Source organism: Rhinopithecus roxellana, chromosome 4, assembly GCF_007565055.1.
Source record: "Rhinopithecus roxellana isolate Shanxi Qingling chromosome 4, ASM756505v1, whole genome shotgun sequence".
NCBI lineage: Eukaryota > Metazoa > Chordata > Mammalia > Primates > Cercopithecidae > Rhinopithecus > Rhinopithecus roxellana.
This window is the reverse complement of record NC_044552.1, coordinates 75,518,336-75,540,158: the sequence shown is the minus strand read 5'-3', so window position 1 is coordinate 75,540,158 and position 21,823 is coordinate 75,518,336. Positions and strand designations below refer to the sequence as shown.

The 21,823-nt window shown below is 42.8% G+C and overlaps 1 protein-coding gene across 2 annotated transcripts in view; it reads left to right on the top strand.

The window, feature by feature from the left end:
- The first annotated feature begins 1,744 nt into the window (after positions 1-1,744).
- The window catches only part of SOBP (sine oculis binding protein homolog), a 173,984-nt gene continuing 153,905 nt past the window's right edge, over positions 1,745-21,823 (top strand). The window contains exons 1-3 of one of the 2 annotated variants that reach the window (XM_030929421.1): positions 1,745-2,354; positions 15,622-15,760; positions 18,193-18,378. In XM_030929421.1, coding sequence (XP_030785281.1) covers positions 2,259-2,354; positions 15,622-15,760; positions 18,193-18,378 — 421 coding nt within the window. In that variant the 5' untranslated portion in view covers positions 1,745-2,258. The remainder of the gene's footprint in view (positions 2,355-15,621; positions 15,761-18,192; positions 18,379-21,823) is intronic. The other variant, XM_030929422.1, reaches the window with a different exon arrangement.

Genomic DNA, 21,823 nt, shown 5'->3' with positions numbered 1-21,823 from the left:
CGGCCTCCTCGCTTGCCCAGGATCCAGGCAGCCACGCGGAGCATGGTGCAGCTTCCCCTCGCTTGCCCCGGACGGTGAAGAGAAGAAATCAGGAGGGAGGAGGTACTCAGCCCTCCTGGGTGCACTCCCAGATGTTTTTAAGTTGGCCTTTATGAAAAACAAAATGATGCTAAAATGCAAAATAGGCAACGTGGAGGTACTCAGCTCTCCTGCGTACACGCCCAAATATCTCTAATTTGACGTTTACGAAACAGTGCTAAAATGCAAATTAGGCTTTGTAATACCCAGAATGAGCCTTGTTTGACAGGCCAAACTGAGATTTAACGGAAAGCTTACTCATATCCCCACACAGAATTCATTCTTTTAGGAACTTAAAAAAAATTGTGTAATTTTAAGTTCCACCACTGTCATAACGAACACTCCACAGTAATACGCAGTGGAACAATGGACACCCCCCATATCGCATTGTGTCAGGTAATTATGAAGTGTCGCGGCGCGGGAAAGAGAAGCTGGGAATGTCAATTTGTCCTCTGCAGCGTGTGGGAGCGCTCAGAGCCGCGCGTCTCCCAGAAACATCATCCAACCCTCACCCCCAATGCCTCAACCCAGGGACAGGGGCAGACTCAATCAGACCTCGGCCCCAGGCGTGGCAGGAGAGGGCCAAAGACGGGACGTGTGAGCGCAGAGGGAGCGAGCACCGCTCCATGGAGGGCAGGCGCTAGCTTGGAAGTCGGGAGGAGAAAGTGCAACCGGGCGGGGAGGGGAGGATCCCACCAGGGCGTGGCGAGGGCGCCCGGACTCCGGGTGAGCGGGACCCTACGCGGGACCGTGCGCTCCCAGAAGCTCCCACTCAGCCCAACCTTTTGGGCGAAACCCAGGGCAGCCAGATAAGGGTGCAGGCGGGGTCACGCGTAAAGCTGTTGCTTTGAAGCAGGGCATAAGTGAGAAAGAGATAAAGAGAGAAGGAACAAGGGGAAAAAGAAATCAAGGGGCTGAAGGCCGAGATGTCCTACTTCTAAGTGGTTCTGTGAGAGGCAAAAGCTTCATTGCCAGCGCAGTCCGAGGCAGTGCCGCGTGAAGGACCGGCCGGGTCGGGCGCGGGGATCTCTCCAAGGGGTCTCCAGCCTCCGCGCACTCTGCGGTGGCCCCCGGAGAGGGAAACTCTATCCTGGCAGCTCAGTGGGGGGAAGCGCGTCGGGGCTGTGGTTTCCTTCCCCCGAGACCCCAGCGCTGCACCCTCGAGGCGGCAGGCTCAGTCAACCCTCCCCGGGGGACGGCGGCCCTCTAGCCAGGCGACCTCAGGTCTCGCGCCCTCCCACCGCTCAACCTCCTCGCTTCACCCCCATTCATTCTTCCTCAGCGGCTCCTAGGACGGGCTCAAAAACCAACTCCACACGCAACCCAGCCCACGTCGCGGACCTGAGGAGTAGGGCTGGGTTCGGAGCTGGCGCCGGCGCCCCCGGCGCGCGGCTGGGAGTTAGCGGCCGCGGGGGGCGCCGCGAGCCGCCCGTGCCCGCCGCGGATGAACAGGAGGCCGCGAGCAGCCCCCGAAGCCGCGCAGCATCCGCGTATCCAGTGACGGTGGAAGCCACGCCCGCTCCAGAGCCGGGGGGCTGTCCTCGCCCCCCCACCTTTCCCCTCCCTCCGACCCCCTCCCGGCCGCGCTCCCTCCCCTCCTCCCGCGCCAGCCCCCGGCCCGCCCCCGGCTCGGCTCGCGGGAGGCGCTGGGCGCTGGGGCTGGCGCGCTCTCCCGGGCTCACACACAGCCGCGCACGCACGCCCGGGGCCGCTCTCCGCGCCGGCCCTCGCTCCCCGCGCCCATGCGGACGGACAGAGCGACGGAAGATGGCTGACGACTCCACGGGGCCCCGAGGATGCGGCCCGGCGGCGGCGGCGGCGGCGGGAGCGGCAGCGGCAACGAGAGCGGCAGGGGCAGCGGCAGCAGCGGCGGCGTTGGCTGCGGCGGCGGCGGCGGCGGCAGCAGGAGCCGGAGCGGCGGCGGCGGCATCCCTGAGACTCTTCGAACTACCCTTCCCCGTGACAGCCACTGACGTCCTCCGCCGCTAGAAGAGACCCCGCTTCTCGGCGCCCACCCGCCCTCCCCCTCGCGGCCCGGCCCCGCCAGCACCGCTACCTCCGCCAGCCTCGCCACCATCAGCACCACCTCCACCGCCGCCGCCGCCGCCGCCGCCGCCACCACCACCACCGCCGGCGGCGGCAGCAGCCATTTCATCTCCACAGAAACCAGACACAAAAACATGGCAGAAATGGAGAAAGAAGGGAGACCTCCGGAAAATAAACGGAGCAGGAAGCCGGCTCACCCAGTGAAAAGGGAGATCAATGAGGAGATGAAGGTATTTTTGGATCTCGGGGGCCAGGGAGACTGAGCTCTTTCTTGCGCCCGCTCCCCGTGGGCCGTGGTATGGATCTGGGGAGTACCGGGGCGCGCTTGTCAGTTTCTGTAGGATGCCCAGAACGGCTCCGCGCCTCCAGGTGTAAAGCAGAGGCCAACTCGCGGGCTGCATCCCCGAAATTGTTGCCAACCTCAGATTTGATGAGGGGGGACCACATACTATTTAACCTTAGGAACCCCAGGTTGGCACGGGCGCGTTTCAGAGCGAGGGCACCGGGGACCCGAGCGGCAGTGGCCAGGGGAAGAGGCTTTCCCAGTGGACGGTGCAGTTTCTGCCCCCCTTTTTGGGAATCATTCTCAGGTTCCCTCCAAAGTTAGGAGCCACCTGGCCGGGGCACCCCGGAGAGAGCTCTGTTCCACCCCTCTCCCCCAGCTCACCCTCCTGCTCCTCAGTCCCGCTTCCCCCCAACCAACCAGCTGCGACGGCGTGAAGAGCCCGTCAGTGCCCGGCGAGGTGCGGCCCGAGAGGCGCGGGTCTGGGCACGGTCCTGACCGCTCGCCTCGCCCGCCCCCGCCCGCTCCTCGCCACTGGCAGCCTCCGCCTCTCGCTCGCCTCTGCCTGCCTCACTTCCCAGCGAAGCAGACCCCGGCCAGCCCCGCTGGAGGACAGCTGTCTGAGGGCGGCCTTTGCAGGGCGCCTGCCCATTGTTCGCGAAGGCCGGCCCGGAGTCCTCTCGGCAAGGCCGGGCTCCCCGCCAGGCCAGCGGTGCACCAGAGGTGGAGAGCACAGTAGCCTGGCGCTCCAGCTGTTCGCGTTAGAGCGATTGCACAAGAGCACTGCTCGGCTCCGGACCCTCTCGTTGCCCCCCAGCCCCTTATTTTCCATGAAGTTGCGGCTTTTGCCTGGGCGAGGGTTTTATTCTGTGTTGATTTCACGATTCTCTATTGATTTAAAACAATTTATTTTTCTGCGAGCCATCAAAAAGTAGCAGGTTTGCATTTTGCGGTCTTCTTGGTGTTCCCCATCTTCTGCATGAAATCCTTAATACTACCAGGTGGCTAAATACTACTACTTGGCCAGTTTTGGTTCAGTTTGTATTTAAAAGACAAACTGGATGAAAATGGTATGCAAGTTTATTGAGCTTTGACGCTTTCTTCATTAGAACAAGCATTTTCTATCATAGCTCACGCTTAGCAGGGGACACATGGATATATATCATATATGTATGTGTACCTAGGTGCATATGCTTAGCTTTATTTTCCTCTCGGAAATGTCAGAAGCAACCTAAATATCAGAATTAGGGGTTTTATTACTGGATAAGGAACTTAGTACCTGGAAGCTAGAGGTGCAGCATGAGTCCAACGGAGAGTTACGGGAGGTTTGCCTTGAAAATCAATACCATTTCTTATGATGGAAACCACCGTTGATTCCAATGATGGACAGTTATATATATTTTTAAGACCAGTAGAAGTTGTTGTTTTTTGATAGGAACAAAATTTAAACAGTCCATAATAACCATGCTTCTTCACTTACCCTTGCCTCCTGTCCTGCATTTCCAGATTACTTTTGCATTTCATTTTAGGTTGGGGGTGGGGAAAGGGGAGAGAGGTGAAAGCCACTAGGAAATCGCAACGAGCTCTGGCCCTTTAAAACACTGCCTAATGTGATGTATATGGATGGCAGCTTTTAAGTTTCATAGGTTCTAGAATTACAAATTAGCTAATTTTAATCAAAACATGTGAAATGTTATCCCGGCTGGATATAAAGGCTGACTGTGCTCGATGCTTGGGGCTCTCGTTGTTGATTTTGGCTGCAGGCGCACTCCGTGGTTTGGGAGATAGTTGTCCTTCTACAGTATAACAGATGTTTGTCTGAACTGGTGAGGAAGAAACAAAAACAACATTGTGTGAAGGGGAAAAATTACACAATTTTTAGCCGATGCTGCAGGACTAAGTATGGAATTAACCTTGGTGCACAGAATTTCCTCTTTTTAAAATGTTATTTTCCTTCCAAATCACCACCCACTATTTGAAGTTTTAATCCTCACCCTTTCAATCCAGAGTAGTATTAAATAAGAAGTTTTACACAGCAAATAATTCAGTTGTCTGTAGGATCAGTGTTTTCTCTCTGCTTTGGACCAAAGTAAAATACCCCTAACCAAAATTTTTAGTCATGTTCAAGTATACCATGCCCGAGATCTAGTGGAATTGTTTAGGTGCATTCTTCTAATACAACAGCACCAAAAGTCCTCACTTAAAAAGTGGTTTCTCAAAGTTAAAAGGTGAAAGGGTTATTTTGAACTCCTTAATGTCTTTCTGTTTTTAATATTAATAATCACATCAACAAAACCCCTCCCCAAACATCATGGTACTATTACTCCTCTAGCTCCCCGAACCTAAGTGTAGAGTAACATAACAAGTTGGTTGCCCTGTATATAGTTGTGTGCAACAAAATGTCACCGAGAACACAATGTGGCCTTGTGCAGCTTCATATCGGTGCCGCTGGAGCTGCCTGGCTGTGTTTGCCTTCATCTGAACGGCTTTCATCTGGACCAGTGTAAACTAAGCCCTGGTAAGTAATCACTGCCCGGCAGAAAGAAAGGAATGTATACAGCTAGCGTGGCCTAAGCTGTAAAAACGGAAACCTGAGCCCCCACCTCGGATCACATATCAAGGCTTGAAGGTAGGGGAAATGAAAGGGGGAAAGAGGAGAGAGCAAATGAAAAAGTCAGCCTGGGAAGTGGAGGATCAGGAGGAGGCCCTCCTTAGGGAGATTTGGCTCAGGGATTAGGGAATTTTATCGTGGTGTACAGTGACCTACTCAGGTTTCAACACTGGTTGGATTGAGTTGCTTCTCTGTGAGCTGAAAGAAAAAGGACTGGTGTGTATGTGATTTTTTTTTCCCCCTTCGGGTAATAGAAAGGACATTGGTACAAGTGTCTATTTTAAGTACAGCAAATGCAGGGCACTGAGAATGAGCAACAAACTTGCCTCATCATAGAGACTTCCTTCAAGATTTCCTAATTGAGATAGTCACATATTTATTTTAAAATGGCTGGAGAAGACAAACTGGCCGAGGTTTAGCTGACACCAGTAATGGCATTGAAGAGTGTCTTCATGTGGCTGAGAGCTAATGCTGGTTGCTGTTTCACTAGATCAGATATTGAATTACATTTTCGTTATCACTGGTTTAATGTACATGGCAGTTGTAACAAATTTAAATTTGATACAATAGAGTTTTGTGTATGAAAAGTACATGACTTGGCATAGCTTGCTTGTAGTGTACTCCCTGAAAATATCTTCAAGTAGAAATGTTTCTCTCACTATGACCTTTACAATGTTTCTTTATCTTTCCTTTTCTTCTTCCCTTATCCTGGTTTTTCCTGATTAAAAAGATTGGTTGTACTAATGTACTTACAATTAGTATGCCTTATTTAATTAGTGGCTAGTAGAGAGAGTTTTTAAAAATCAGACAGCAATACAGTGTATATGTTTCTAAAGTGAATATCGTGATTGTATCTAATGTAATATGTCTCAGGTATATTGTTAGTTCACATGTATCATAATAAATGAATGTCAGGAGGGAATTCTGACATATGGGAAGGTTAATTAGTTTCAGGAGTTCATCCAGAACATAGTAGATATAATATAGAAACTAACTTCTACTAGTGGATGTGTAAGCGTAAATGTATATATAAGGTAAACATTGTTGCACTTAAGGATATGTGTTTTGTGCACATATTTTTTGTGATCAGTAGCTACCAAACAACAATACAACTCAAAATATCCAAACTATGAGTAGAGATTATGAGTCCAATTTTTGTCTTTTAAAATTCTTTGACAAAACCAGCATGATTAGATCAAGCATTCTGTGCTGGAAACTTTCCTAAACAAACCATAATTAATTCACTTACAATGTTTAACTTCTTTGTCAATTGCTAAACTACAGGAGAATCTGTGTTAAATGTCAGAGATGCTTCTTTGCTGAAGAAGTTTTCTGTCTATAAATATTCTCAGTAAGTAATTTGTACCTAAAATTACGCTTCAGTCCTGATGCCTACAATTTGAGTCAGGCACATCTGTTAGAGTTTAGTAGTAAACTTACCACAAGATTTTCTAGTTTGTTTTCTGATGGTCTCGATTTGGCATTAAAAATAACCTGTGTCAATTGCATAGACAATAAAGCAAGTTGCAGAGCCGAGCTGGTGAGATAAATAGCTTGATTTTAAGAGAGAGAGAAATCAGAGCGTGGATTGGAAAAGTCAGCATGTTTAAGTTTGAAATTGGCTCATTATTAAAACAGGTATATTTTAAGTTTTGCTGTTGAAACTCTCCTGGTGTCAGAAGCATAATTCTCAGGAACTTAGAAAGTGGACTTAGGACCCCAGATCCCACTGTGGCATTCACAAATTATGTTAGATTCCCCCTCTAAGCAGTGGCCTCAGGTGTGCCACGTGGCAGGGATGGGGACTAATGTTAGTGGGCATATAGTCCTGGCCTCTTGGGAGCAGGTATAAGATGTTCCTGAGCCTTCAGCCTTGTCCTCACTTGTTCTGCCAAAGACTTCAAGCTAAACCCATAAAAGATTGTCCTGTGAGAGCTTGGAGGGTTATGTATTATGGTCTGTTCAAACCAGGGGTTTTCTGGGAAGAGTCTCTTTCTCCATCCATGATCTGGTGTGATGTACAGTAGAGCATCATTCTCTAAACTTACTTATACAACTCGCAGGTTCCAGAGACGAGGAAATGGAAAGGAACCACTCCACTTCCTCTTGAATCTGAAATAAACATTTGAACTAGAAGAAAATGAGTCTGACAGACTCATTCCCTTCTGCGTTTCCTGCCTCTGTGCTTGCCAAGCACTGCTCTTGAGAAGCCAAGCCCTACTCTCCTTGTGTGAAAGACAGACTTACAGAAACTAAGAGGTAACAGAATTTTTAAAGGAAAGTAAAAAACAGGGCCTCAAAAAAGGGCAAATATTAGCGAGCACAGTGGCTCTCTAAAAGGGAGAGTTCTAGGAAAAGGTAGTCTCTTGTTAGGGTAACCAAACTTTTTATATCTTATATAAAATTCTCTTTTATTTACTGAGTCTTTATACTTAACAAAATTATTAGAAGTAGTAGAAGGTATATCATCAAAATCCTTAAAGTCTAAAACTTCCTCTTGCGGAAAGTGAATTTAGCCACACTTGTACTATCAAGCTGATAAGATTATTGAATATGTTCCTAAAGGAGAGGGGATATTACAAGTTAAAAGAGGAAGGAAAAAAACACAGAAGACTTTGTTTTTGATAGTGCCCATTGAAGCATGTAAACAGACCTGAAAGCATGTGGTAAGTGAGATTTGCTGAATGTATATTTTAGGATCTGTGGACCAATGGGTGTTAATATCTCTTATATAACCAAAGGCCTGTGGAACTCTGTGCTGCATTAAGGCTAGTGACTTTGGCACAGACAGGAAAACAATGTAACAAGTCTTGGTGATTTTTAAAGGCAGTTCTGCAGCTGTGAAAGGACACAGCTGTACACCTGCCGTGCCTGTCACAGTGGTAGCCTGAGGGCTGGTATTCACAATTTCACAGCATTTGTTTGACCCTTTTAGGACATTTGATGTCCTGGCAGCAGATTAAAATGTGGGGACATGATTGTCTGCTCTGTATCACGACGAGACAATAAAACACTATACGTTTTATATGCAGAACCACATGATTTTGGTTTCATATGCCAATTATATAGCCATCCAATTTAGGATATATCAATAAGAGAGTAAGACTTTCTTTTCCAGCCTGTTCCAGGCCAGAGTTGGGTATTAGTGTTAATGATGTGTCCTCTGCATTAAAATCATTGTGTTGTGGCAAAGAACAATTCTGCAGAATGAACCAAAATGGAGCACAGGACTATCTTCAAAGAATTTCAAGCTTGAAAGCTGTAGTTCAGGTAAAAACAGCAGAGTTCAGTATGTAAAGTCTGCACTGAGAGTGGGAATCTGGCCACCCTTACTGTTTCTTTCTTTTTTTTTTTTTTTTGAGATGGAGTCTCGCTCTGTCACCCAGGCTGGAGTGCTGTGGCCAGATCTCAGCTCACTGTAAGCTCTGCCTCCCGGGTTCACGCCATTCTCCTGCCTCAGCCTCCGGGGTAGCTGGGACTACAGGCGCCGCCACCTCGCCCGGCTAGTTTTTTTGTAGTTTTTTTAGTAGAGACGGGCTTTCACCGTGTTAGCCAGGATGGTCTCGATCTCCTGACCTCGTGATCCGCCCGTCTTGGCCTCCCAAAGTGCTGAGATTACAGGCTTGAGCCACCGCGCCCGGCAACCCTTACTGTTTCATGCACATTGATGACCCTCTAGTGGGTCATCTGTGGGGAGTGGCTCATCCTAACTATACCGTTGGATCCAGTGGGATCATAAATGAGGAAGTACTTTGTAATCTGCAAAGGGCTCTTCAGATATTTCTTTTGCACTATTTAAGTTTTATGTCATGACCTTTTTCTTGGCAAAACCATAAAATAGAACTGATCCACTGGGTCTGTGTTAAGAAAGACAGCTCAGACTCAGCCCTGGGCCAGGCCTGAGAATAGAGCTAGAAACTGACTTCTAATCGGGTTCAGTTCCTGCTTCACTCTGGAACTTGAACAAGGCTTCTGCCTGTCTTCTGCAGATTCCCTTTCTTGATCTCTATTAATGAGTCCAATGATGCTTAATAGATATCTACCCCAGAAGTATGTCAGAGCATATGGAGATGGAAAGGGAGATAAACTGTTTTCCAGAAATAACCATCATTCCACTATTCATAACCTTAACTAGCAGAGGTAGTAGCATTTTTTCCCCCATGCTTTTGAAATTGTTTGGAATTGGGAGTTTCTTTTTCCTTTGAAAGCGTTTCTCATGTGCTCCACTTTCTTGGATAATGGGTGTCAGAATGTTTTGAAGTTAAGTAATGTAACCGACAAATCCTTTTTGTTGTCATTAGGACTGTGACTATAGCTGATGTAGTTGTCTGTGACTGAGACTATATGTTAATTTTTAATTAAAACTAGTTTTTTATTTTTATGAAAATAATACATGGACATGACAAAAATAGTAGAGTAGGCAATAGAAATAAGCAAAAAGAAAAACAAAGCCTGTAATTTTCCCACCCAGACACAATTACTGTCAACATTTTGATTTATGTCTTTTCATGTCCTTTCTCTATATATGATATATAGTTTTTATAAAAAAAAACTCATACTGTACTAACCTTCCTTTTAAAACTTAATATACTGTTAATAGCTTTTCGTGGCAATAAAAATTTATCTACAGTATATATTTTAGTGGCAAAATAGTATTCCATTATATGCCCAAACTATAATTTATTTAACTAGGATTCCTATTGTTTGGCATTTAGTTTGTTTCTAAGAAAACAACACTGAGATAAACATTCCTGAAACATGCATATTCCCATGGCTGTTTTCCTAGGATAGTTTCAACAGTCCCTAGAAGTAAAATTGCTAAGTCAAAGGGTATGTACAATTTTAAGGCTTTTAATGCATAGAGTCAAATTACTCTTTCTTACAGTTGTAGCAGTTTAAATTCTCAATAGCATGAGAGTGCTTACTAATACTACATATTATAATTTTTAAGCTTTTACATACTTATTTTTAAAATCAGGTTTTCCTGAGTTTTATTTGATCGTTTGTCTGTAACTATGCATTTAAATAAATATTTGTGACTGGATTAAGTGCTAAGCATTATGTTAGGTGAGGCATAAAATGAAATTAAAGGTTCCTGCCCTCAGGTAACTTACATTGAATTTGAAATAGATGACATATTTTACTAGAACTGGGACTTGCAGTGAAAATGGGAATTATGTTTATGGGAAGGGGAAGGGCATGACTTGCCCCTCACTGGGTAAGTGACTGGGGCCTTTTTGAATACTTCCTGCTGTCTTGGGTAGAATACAAATTTGAAAGCACATTGACATTCAGTTTTGCAAGGCCTGGTATGAAAAAATCAGTATCTATGTTTTAAAATCTACTTGTTGTTTTCAAAATAAATAAAATCACCAGTTCTTTTTGAAGATTTTGAAGTACTTGCGTTTCAGAGGTATTTTGAGAATTTGTAATTACTGCTATTTTCAAAGTGTTTTGAAGTCAACTCTTTATTATTTACCTGGTAAAATGTTCAATCAAAAATCACGTAATGTCATTCACAGCTCCTCAGAAAGGAAAAAAAATCACGTAGGTTGAACTTTGACATTTGTACAGTACTTCCAGTTGAATAAGGAAGGTGTTTGATGAATATCCTGGCAGTTAAGATCCAACAAAAATGATTTTGCTGGTATAGGAAGAACTCAAGAGGAGTAAAGAAATAGTAAAATTTCCTTTCCACCTGTCTTTCTGTGACCTTTTTGTTTTTGTTTTTATTTTAATTATCAGAAGAGATCATGCTTTCAGACTAAATGTTAGGATTGTCTTTTTTCCTTATGAACCCCTGGAAGTGAGAGAGGAGAATTGGAGAGGGAAGGAAAGAGGCAGAGAAATTAGGTATATTAGAAGTACAAAGCAGTTAGAGTTAGATGTAGTATCAAACATTGTAAAATGAGGAGATTCCATTTTAATTGTGAATCTTGAGCACCCCTGTTAAGGAAAGTAGAGGTCAATGATCACATCCAAAAGCAAGCAAAGTCTCAATGTAAGTAGATATGCCCTATTTAGAAATCTCTTTATATATGATATTGACATCCCCTTGCGTGATATCTTTGCAGCTCTTCGATTGGTCCGGGAGGTAGCTTCTTTGGAATTGCGGACACATTGGGGAGTACAGAATTTATAATAGAAAGAGACTTGGCTTAAGAATGAGAAAATACGTATTTTAGTTTTGACTTTACTGGATCTCTCGTGCCTGTCTTTTACCTTCTTGATGCTCTGATTTTCTGTCGTAAAAAGAAGATGTGATATAGGTTCACCAAAAGTTTATTGTGGAAATCAAATACCTAACACATAGGGTTATTGAAAAGATCAGGAGAATTAAAAGATATAGAAACACTGTAAAGTGCTATAAGACTATTAGACATTATTATAATTACAGTGACCTATTTTCCAAATCCAAATTGGACCACATGGTTTGAGAGATTATTTTTGTGTCACTTCCAAGGTCAAGAAGCAGTCTGCAAAATGTAGTTCAAATGCCAAAATACTGAAATCTCTGGCACATTTTGATGATTTATGGGAGCAATGATAAAATATTTGAAATAGTGACTCAGTAAAATTCATGAGGTATGATCACTGTAATTATGAAATTTCTTTGCAAAAGGTTTTTTTTTCCTTTTATTTCTTATATAAGTAGAAGTTCTTTGATTTTACAGAATCCTAAAACTGGGAGGGACTCTTAACAAGAACCTCCGCTTCATTTCCTGCCCTAGGTCTCCAGGAGAAATGCTGGGTAAAGATTTTGGGGGAGGCAGATTTCATAACCTACCTTAGTTCAGTGGCTTGTTTTAGTACTGAATATCCTTATCTCAAACGTCTCTCTGCATTTTAACTACTATTACCTTTATTATTTTTCATATATATATGTATGTATAAAAGAAACTTAGGAAGTGAGTAACTTTTTAAATAGGAAATTCCTTTTTAAGGGATAATAATACAAAAATAATGCTGAAAAGTAACTGTTGTAATTCTCTGCTAGAAAGACTTGAAAATCTTTGTAGGTCATAAACATTAAATTCATGTCTCAGAACATATTGTTTCTTCAGGCACAGTAGCTCACACCTGTAATCCCAGCACTTTGGGAGGCTGAAGCAGGTGGATCACTTGAGGTCAGGAGTTTGAGACCAGCCTGGCCAACATAGTGAACCCTGTCTCTACAAAAATAGAAAAATTAGCCGGGCATGGTGGCTCGCGCCTGTACTCCCACCTACTTGGGAGGCTGAGGCACTTGAGCCCAGGAGGTGGAGGTTGCAGTGAACCAGGATTTGTGCCACTGCACTCCAGTTTGGCCCACAGAGTGAGACACTGTCTAAAAAAAAAAAAAAAAAAAAAAGGAAAAGGAAAAAGAATATGTTTCTTGGATGATAACGTTAAAAATGTATTTTATTTACTTTGGTTTAGCACCATAATGAACTATGACATCTAGCATCAAACTTCACCTTGAAATTTAAAATTAAAAATTTTTGATTCCTTGGAGTCCTTTGACTTCTTCATACAATAGTGTATACAACAGAAGTAATAGTCATTTCTTGTAACCGTACTACAAAAAACTTTGGTGATCATTTTCTCTTTCATCTTGCCCCTTTCGTGAAAGCTTTGAGATTTATGGCTTGAAGTTATATAAACCTTTGTTTTCTGCTTTTGTAGCAGTATATCAAAACATTAAGGTGTTTATTTTTATTTTCCATGACAATAAAGAGAATGTTTTAGAGTTTATTTACCCTGACATTTATAGTAACTTGAAAATCATGGAATAGATCAAGTTCATATTGATTGTTCCATGAAGCCTCTGACTTTTCAGCACAAACCATAAACTAAACTAATGCAGTTTTATTTATTTATTTATTTATTTTTGTTGTTGTTGTTGTTGTTGTTGAGACGGAGTCTCGCTCTGTCGCCCAGGCTGGAGTGCAGTGGCCCGATCTCAGCTCACTGCAAGCTCCGCCTCCCGGGTTTACGCCATTCTCCTGCCTCAGCCTCCCAAGTAGCTGGGACTACAGGCGCCCGCCACCTCGCCCGGCTAGTTTTTTTGTATTTTTTTTAGTAGAGACGGGGTTTCACTGTGTTAGCCAGGATGGTCTCGATCTCCTGACCTCGTGATCCGCCCGTCTCAGCCTCCGAAAGTGCTGGGATTACAGGCTTGAGTCACCGCGCCCGGCTGATGCAGTTTTGATGCTCAAATAATGTGAATTTGGTGTTAATATTCCAGCTGAGGTTTCAGTTTTTACCCAGATGTCTAAAACTTCTGGATCCCATTCCTGGAACTGGTTCTGAAAGGCTGAATGGCTTTGCAGCTGGACTAAAACAAATCTATATCCTTGGCTAGGGGGTTGCTCCATGAATTATGCATTCGCAGCCTTTGTGTCACTTCAGAGGCTAGACAGAAACAGGAGAAAGTGGCACCCATAGATGACCGGTCTATAAAACTCGATATAGTCACTAGGATATATGCAAAAGATATTCCGTCTTGGCACAGTTTTCTTAGAGATTGGGGCAAATGGCACACAGACCAATTGGATGGCTTGCATTTGGCTTTTAATGCTGTTGGGAATTGGTTTTTTGATGAAAAGTATAAGCCTCATCCTTGGAGATTTCTGCTGCCAGACCACTGATAGAGGACCTCTATTTGTGTGCCTAGGGATTGTCATTCTCAAGCCAGGCTCTCATCTCAGTGAAAGAAATTAGGTGTTGGGGAGACTGACGCCTCATTAAAGGGATCTCTTTTGATTTAGTGGGGCAGCGTTCAACCCAATCCTCCTCAGTGATATTCCTAAAGTTGCTGAACTTATTATTCATATTAATCATATTTTTGTGCATTCATGAAAAGTATGTCTATTTAATGTGGACACTACCAGCCATCAGAGAGAATAAATGCCTCACTGAAGCTTGATATGACTGACTGTTGGCCTTGCGAATGGTAACACTGAGTCAATCTGGCTAGTTTTTCCTAATGGTTAATACACTGTACCATCACAGATTGACCCAGTTGGAGTTCAGAGCTTAAGTGGGTACTAAAGCAAAAAACCTAGCATTCTATGGGTAGTTTGAAATGCCAGGTTTGTTTTTGTGGAGTCAGTAGTGTAATGTCTTTTATTTTTTATGCAACCCCTGCTGAAATTTAAAGTCGTGAAATTCAAGAAAACATGGAACTCACACGTTGAGACTGTGCACACTCTGGCTTAGCCTTGGTGCTTTGTTTCAGGTATATAAATTATATATCGCAGTGTAATTCAGAAATGACAGCTTCTCAGAAGGATAATAAAGGATTCTTTGAGCCACAAAGAAGGTTAGAATACATAGTTTTTCTAGCTCAGCTTAGGAAGCTCGTGGTTCCCTGCCAGATAGGAATGTTTAAGGCACACACAAGCACTAAGGTCATTAACACACAGAGTCTTACATCTTGTTTCCAGATATAGCAATTGATAAGGTACTAAGATATAGTCACTTTAAGATATTAAATCTGTCCAATTATACTTACTGTTTTCAAAGTATGATATCCATAACAACAGCAACAGTGATATTATCTTACATTTATGTATTGATTTATAGTTCATAAAATGTTTTCATACAGTATCCCAAATCTGGGCTGGCTAGTAACTTTAAAGTTATTTGGTACTTTTATGTTACTTGTCAGAAGACAATCTTAGTGACCTTTGATTTTATGGAGAAAGAACCTGTCACTAATGAAATTTATAAAGCAACTTATGCATTGATTTTTTTTTTTTTTAAATTTTTTTTGAGATGGAGCCTTGCTCTGTTGCCCAGGCTAGAGTGCAGTGGTGTGATCTCAGCTCACTGCAACCTCTGCCTCCCAGGTTCAAGCGATTCTCTTGCCTCAGCCTCCCGAGTAGCTGGGATTAAAAGTGTGTGCCACCAGGGCATTTTTTGGTAGACATGGGGTTTCACCATGTTGCCCAGGCTGGTCTTGAACTCTTGATCTCAAGTGATCTGTCCGCCTCAGCCTTCCAAAGTGCTGGGATTACAGGCGTGAGCCACCGTGCCTGGCCTGATTTTTGAAAAAAACTCTTACAGAAGGAAAAAAATAAAAAAGAAAGACCCTTGTAACCTATTGTAATCTAGCTTTCTGTATGGTATTGTTAACAATTGTGAAATTTTTCTTTGTTGAAATTTGGCTTTATCTGTGATAAGAGTTATGTTAAGAAAACAACACCTAAATCAGAAAGCAATTTTAGAACCACAAAAGGTTGTTTTCATTTTCAAAATCTTTTCTTAGCTGTTTTTGTGATTCACCTTTCAATATTTTTGTATTGATGTTAGAGATAGACTTTATAGACTAATATGCTAAAATATGACTTCCTATTCACAGGCAAAACTAACACATGTAGTACCTTATTATCTTATCTTTAAATTACAAATATCTGAAGCCCTGTCATAATTGAATGCATCATCCTAAGATTTAAAAACATTATCGTTTTTGAACATGATTTGAAAAATGAACACCACACTAGGGGAAGTGAGGCAGGGCAGCAAATAAATGGGGAGGACAAGCAGAATTCAATTTATGCATTCTTTTCAAGTAGTTATTGATTATAGAAATAAGTAGTAGCCTATGCTTCTCTTTCAGAACTTTGCAGAAAACACCATGAATGAACTCCTTGGCTGGTATGGCTATGATAAGGTTGAATTAAAAGATGGTGAAGATATTGAATTCAGGAGCTACCCTACCGATGGGGAGAGCCGGCAGCACATTTCTGTTCTCAAAGGTAATGACATTTAATGTCCTTTTGTTCATGCAAAGAAGGATTAACTATCTCAACCTGCCAGAATTGAGTTGCTTTGGGACTCATTTTGTTGATTATGCCAATGGTTGATTTAAACATACATCCCCAGTAGTGCTTTCCCATAAACAGAATTCTGCAGAAATATAAAAGAACAACATAAAACAAAAAGAGATACAACTTAATCTCCCAGCTATGGGAGAACTAGACAGGGACTAGTGACCTAAGTGCCATGGTCCTGCATACAGATTTAAAGAAAGGGACAATGTTTGCTAACTAGAGTTTCCTGATGCCTTTGGTAGATATCAGTTGTTGGGGACTGGGGCTTCTGTTAAGTGAAATGTTAGGTTTAGATCTTCAGACTGCTAGAGAGATTCACTGTTAGTTTGGTAATCCTCCTTCCTTTTTTTTTCAGTGGGAAATCTAAATGGTAGTACTATTTTTGTTTTGCTTGATGTTTTCATTCTTTCCCTGCCCCCACACACTTGAATAGGGTAAAAAGAGGAGTAAGAGAGTGGTAGATGATTAGAGCCTATATTACTCTTTAAGAATTTTTTAATCAAAGCCCAGCTAAAGAGTGAAAATTACAGAGCCTTGGCAGAGCTGAATTAACACCGATTCTACCAGTGGGTAGCAGTGCCAGATATCTCATGGGGGAAGTCTGTATGAATACTGAATTTATGAACCTAAATTAGGAATGAGAGCTTGCTTGTCAAAGAAGAGAAGTATGTGAAGAAGCAACCCATTTAAGGAACTTTAATAAAATGTGGGTAAAACAAATTGTACATCATCACTGGCAATTTGATCAATATTTGCGTTGCATTCAAAATCTGTTGGCATAAACTACCTGTTCAAACATTTTATTTCCAGTCTTTAAGATAGAGCTTTCCCTTCATATATGCCAAGCAAGGAAATGTAATTGAGCTGTCCTGCAGGCAAGTGGAATTGAATGTACATGACAAATTTTATGTTAAGCTTACTATGAAATTGTACACATCATGCTACAGAGATAATATCATCAATTTCACTGTAAATGAAAAATGCAAGTCATGAGCTTGTATTCTATAAACTAATAGCTCATATAATACTTGGCCTAGGTAATAATCTTTGCTTCTGGGGAACATACAGCATGCCAGGATATGCTATAGAAGGAAAAAGTTGTTTACCATGGTTGAGGTTTTTGTTCATTTGTTTTTTTAAGTGATTCACATGCAAGGATACGATGTACAAAGCTCATATCATTGTAAGTTTTTAAAATTTTTAGTTTTGTTATTTTTTAAAGGGTATTATCAATACCTTGTGAAGCATCAGTTTTCTTCCCTGCTTCTTTCTCATTGGTTCATGTGATTATATTATGATACAAGTTTATAATACAGTGGTACCTAGTTACAATGCTGGAGGGCATGTTTTAGGCTTTCTCCGGTAGCCAGAGAGCTATGTTTGCTGTATATCATGTTGTACATGGAAAAAAAGGTTAATTGCCTCTTAATTTTCTTTTCTTTCTTTCTTTCTTTTTTTTCTTTTTTTTGAGACAGTCTTGCTCTGTCACCTAAGCTGGCGTGCAGTGGCGCGATCTCAGTTCACTGCAACCTCCGCCTCCTGGGTTCAAGTGATTCTTGTGCCTCAACCTCCCAAGTAGCTGGCATTACAGGCGTGTGCCACCATGCCTGGCTGATTTTTGTATTTTTAGTAGAGACGGGGGTCTTACCATGTTAGCCAGGCTGGTTTCAAACTCCTGGCCTTGAGTGATTTGCCTGCCTTGGCCTCCTGAAGTGCTGGGATGACAGGCCTGAGCCATAGTGCCTGGCCACCTCTCAGTTTTGTTTTGTTTTGTTTTTGTTTTTTGAGATGGAGTCTCACTCTGTCACCCAGGCTGGAGTGCAGTAGCATGATCTCAGCTCACTGCAACCTCTGCCTCCCAGATTCAAGTGATTCTTACCTTAGCCTCCCGAATAGCTGGGACTACAGGCACACATCACCATGCCTGGCTAATTTTTTTTATTTTTAGTAGAGACGGGGTTTCACCATGTTGGCCAGGCTGATTTTGAACTCCTGACCTCAGGTGATCCATCCTCCTTGTCCTCCCAAAGTACTGGGATTACAGGCGTGAGCCACCTCGCCCAGCCACCACCTCTCAATTTTCTGTGGAATTTTACAGTGCTAAAATTTATCACCATGGTTCAACTGGAATATTAGCTATCATAGTGGAACAAATTATAAAGGAACCCATTGGAAATTTATGGTAACCAGACTAAAAAGTTCCTGGATGAACTGTGGAGTTCTAGTACATTGTTTAAAGATTTGCAAGAAAAAATTTCTTTGGTTCATGGCCATTTTACTTGAGAAAATTAGGAAAAATTTAATTCTACTGCATTACATTCTTTGGTCATGTTGAATATGATTTTTTTCTTTTGCAGAAAATTCTTTGCCAAAACCAAAATTACCCGAGGACAGTGTTATTTCACCATACAATATAAACACAGGCTATTCAGGGCTTGCCACTGGAAATGGACTCAGTGACTCACCTGCAGGGTCAAAGGATCATGGCAATGTGCCCATTATTGTACCTTTAATTCCACCACCTTTCATAAAGCCACCAGCAGGTAAGTTACTACTGGTGTTTTCAGTGATAACAATTCATAGAAAGTTGTTTTAACTATCCTATGAATAATTATTAAATGCCCAAGTTAATTTTGGTAGAGGCTGTCTTAGGGACCTTATAGGTAAGAAATGTTGATACAGGCATTACTTAGAGTATTATTGTTATATTAGGAAAATTTCCTTATCTACTACTACTTAGGCTATAAACTTTCAGCTGGCAATAAACCTTTTCTACCACTGACTACAAAACAATGTTATTTTCTTTGAAGTCATCTGTTTAAAATGAGAAAAAAACATAAAATGGTTTTTAAAAATAAGATATAGACAATGACTGTTTAGCAAGAAAAAGGTAACCATGGTTGGCCTGTAATCCCTGCACTTTGGGAAGCCAAGGTGGGCGGATCACCTGAGATCAGGAGTTTGAGACCAGCCTGGCCAACATGATGAAACCCTGTCTCTACTAAAAATACAAAAAAATTAGTATTTTGGGATTAGCTAGTAATCCCAGCTACTCCGGAGGCCAAGGCAGAAGGATTGCTTGAACCTGGGAGGCAGAGGTTGCAGTGATCTGAGATCGCGCCACTGCACTTCAACCTGGGCAACAAGAGCAAAACTCCGTCTCAACGAAAAGAAAAAGTAACCACGGTTGAACTGGGTGGTGCATAAGGAGGGCCACGTCTCCTCTGAGGTCTCCTGAGGAGAGGGATAGTTTTATAAAAGGGCATGTGGCAGGCTTGTTCTTCAACATGCCTTCCTCGAAATCTATTAGAGAAACCACCTAGATTAAGCTTGTCCAACCTGTGGCCCAACACAAATTTGTAAACTTTCTTAAAATATTTTACAAGGTTTTTTTTGAGATTTAATTTTTTTTTTTTTGAGATGGAGTTTCACTCTTCTCGCCCAGGCTGGAGTGCAGTGGTGCTTTCTTGGCTCACTGCAACCTCTGCCTCCAGAGTTGAAGTGATTCTCCTTCCTCAGCCTCTCGAGTAGCTGGGATTACAGCCGCTCACCACCGCGACTGGCTAATTTTTGTATTTTTAGTAGAGACAGGGTTTCACCATGTTGGCCAGGCTGGTCTTGAACTCCTGACCTCAGGTGATTCACCCGCCTCGGCCTCCCAAAGTGCTGGGATTCCAGGTGTGAGCCACCATGCCGGGCCCTAAAACAATTTTTTAATCTCATCAGCTATCGTTAATGTTAATGTATTTTATGTGTGGCCCAAGACAAGATAATTCTTCTTCTAATGTGGCCCAGGGAAGCCCAAATGTTGGACACCCCTGAAGATTATGTATCTTCTCCACACGGAGTTCTTTCTAATTCCTGGAAACCTCTCTGAGAGCTTTTTTCGTTTCTTTTCTTTTCTTTTCTTTTTTTTTTTTGAGACAGAGTCTCGCTCTGCCCCCAGGCTGGAGTGCAGTGGCCGGATCTCAGCTCACTGCAAGCTCCGCCTCCCGGGTTCACGCCATTCTCCTGCCTCAGCCTCCCGAGTAGCTGGGACTACAGGCACCCGCCACCTTGCCCAGCTAATTTTTTTGTATTTTTAGTAGAGACGGGGTTTCACCGTGTTAGCCAGGATGGTTTCGATCTCCTGACCTCGTGATTCGCCCGTCTCGGCCTCCCAAAGTGCTGGGATTACAGGCTTGAGCCACCGCGCCCGGCCTTCTTTTCTTTTTTTAATGGAAATCTTTCGCTTGTATGAAAATGTAATTCATTCTTTTATATTTCCAGAAAATTAGATGGCAGTGTATTAGATCTAGATGGCAGTGGGCTGAGTGTTATGTGATATTGCAAGCTGGGCTATAGGTATGTTTCACACAGAGAAGTTAAATAATATTGTATCTGGCTCGCTGTAAAATGTTGGAATCATGCTAGAGTGTTTAATTTTAACGCTGGTTATTTTTCTGTGTGTTGAATTGAACAATGATAAAACTGAGTTTCAACAGCAGTACTTATTATAACATACTAAAGCTAATGTTTGTGTTTTTATTAGGGAAGATAGGTATTTGGTTATGCTTCCATAAACAGTGAAGAAATTTGTAGATATAAGTTCCTGGGCTTATGTTATAGATATACTTACACTGTATTCTAAGTGTTACTCTCATTTTCCCTCATGGTTCCTGCTACATTCTTTCTTTGGTTTGCTACAGTTTAGCAGTAAAAATGTCCCTTCAGCCTGGCATGGTGGCTCACGCCTGTAATGCCAGCACTTTGGGAGGCCAAGGCGGGTGGATCACCAGAGGTCAGGAGTTCAAGACTAGCCTGGCCAACGTGGAGAAACCCTGTCTCTACTAAAACTGGAAAAATTAACCGGGCATGTTGACGGGCACCTGTAATCCCAGCTACTCGGGAGGCTGATGTAGGAGAATTGCTTGAGCCCAGGAGGTGGAGGCTACAGTGAGCTGAGATCATGCCACTGCACTCCAGCCTGGGCGACAGAGTGAGACTCCGTCTCAAAAAAAAAAAAAGTCCTTTCATATTGAGGTCTTAGGTATGTCATTAAAATCCATTTACCTGTCAAAATCACTTGTAATTGTATTTGTCTACTAATTACTAATGTAATTGGTGTATCATATAAAGTTTGCCTTATTAATGCCCCTCTTCTTCTTTGGTTGATTGTTTTGTGATACAGAGGGGTCCATATTTATTTCCCAAGGACCAAAGACATATTTTACATAGGCCAAGTGGGAAAAAAAGGGTAACTAATTTTGTAAATGTACAGTTTATGTTTGAATATATGCCCAGTGGCTTAGGGGAGGGGAGATGATGATGAGGGTATCAATAAGGTAGTATGAGTAAATGACAATTACGTGGGGTTCAGATTCAGACAGATTGGGTTCAAATCTAGGCCTTGTCACATACCACCTCTGTGAACGTGGACAAGTTACATAAGCTCTCTTCCCTTCAGTTTTCTCATCTGTAGAATGGGGATCCCAGCCCTACCTCATGTGGTTGTTGTCAAGATGAGATAAGAAAATGTATGTAAGGCTGGGCGTGGTGGCTCATGCCTGTAATCCCAGCACTTTGGGAGGCCAAGGTGGGTGGATCACCTGAGATCGGGAGTTCGAGACCAGCCTAACCAACATGGAGAAACCCCGTTTCTACTAAAAATACAAAATTAGCCTGGTGTGGTGGCACATGCCTGTAATCCCAGCTACTAGGGAGGCTGAGGTAGGAGAATCGCTTGAACCTGGGAGGCGGAGGCTGCGGTGAGCCGAGATCGCGCCATTGCATTCCAGCCTGGGCAAGAAGAGCGAAACTCCATCTCTAAAAGAAAATGTATGTAAAGCCCTTAGCATAGTGCCTGCCACACAAAACCAGACCTTTTTTCTTTTTTTCTGCCCTAGAGTTATCATGCAAATAAATTGTGCATAAGAAGGTGTGCATCCAAATGCAAATTGATCTCTAAGATTTATTTGAGCAAGGCAAACAGCTTTAGAAATTAGCATA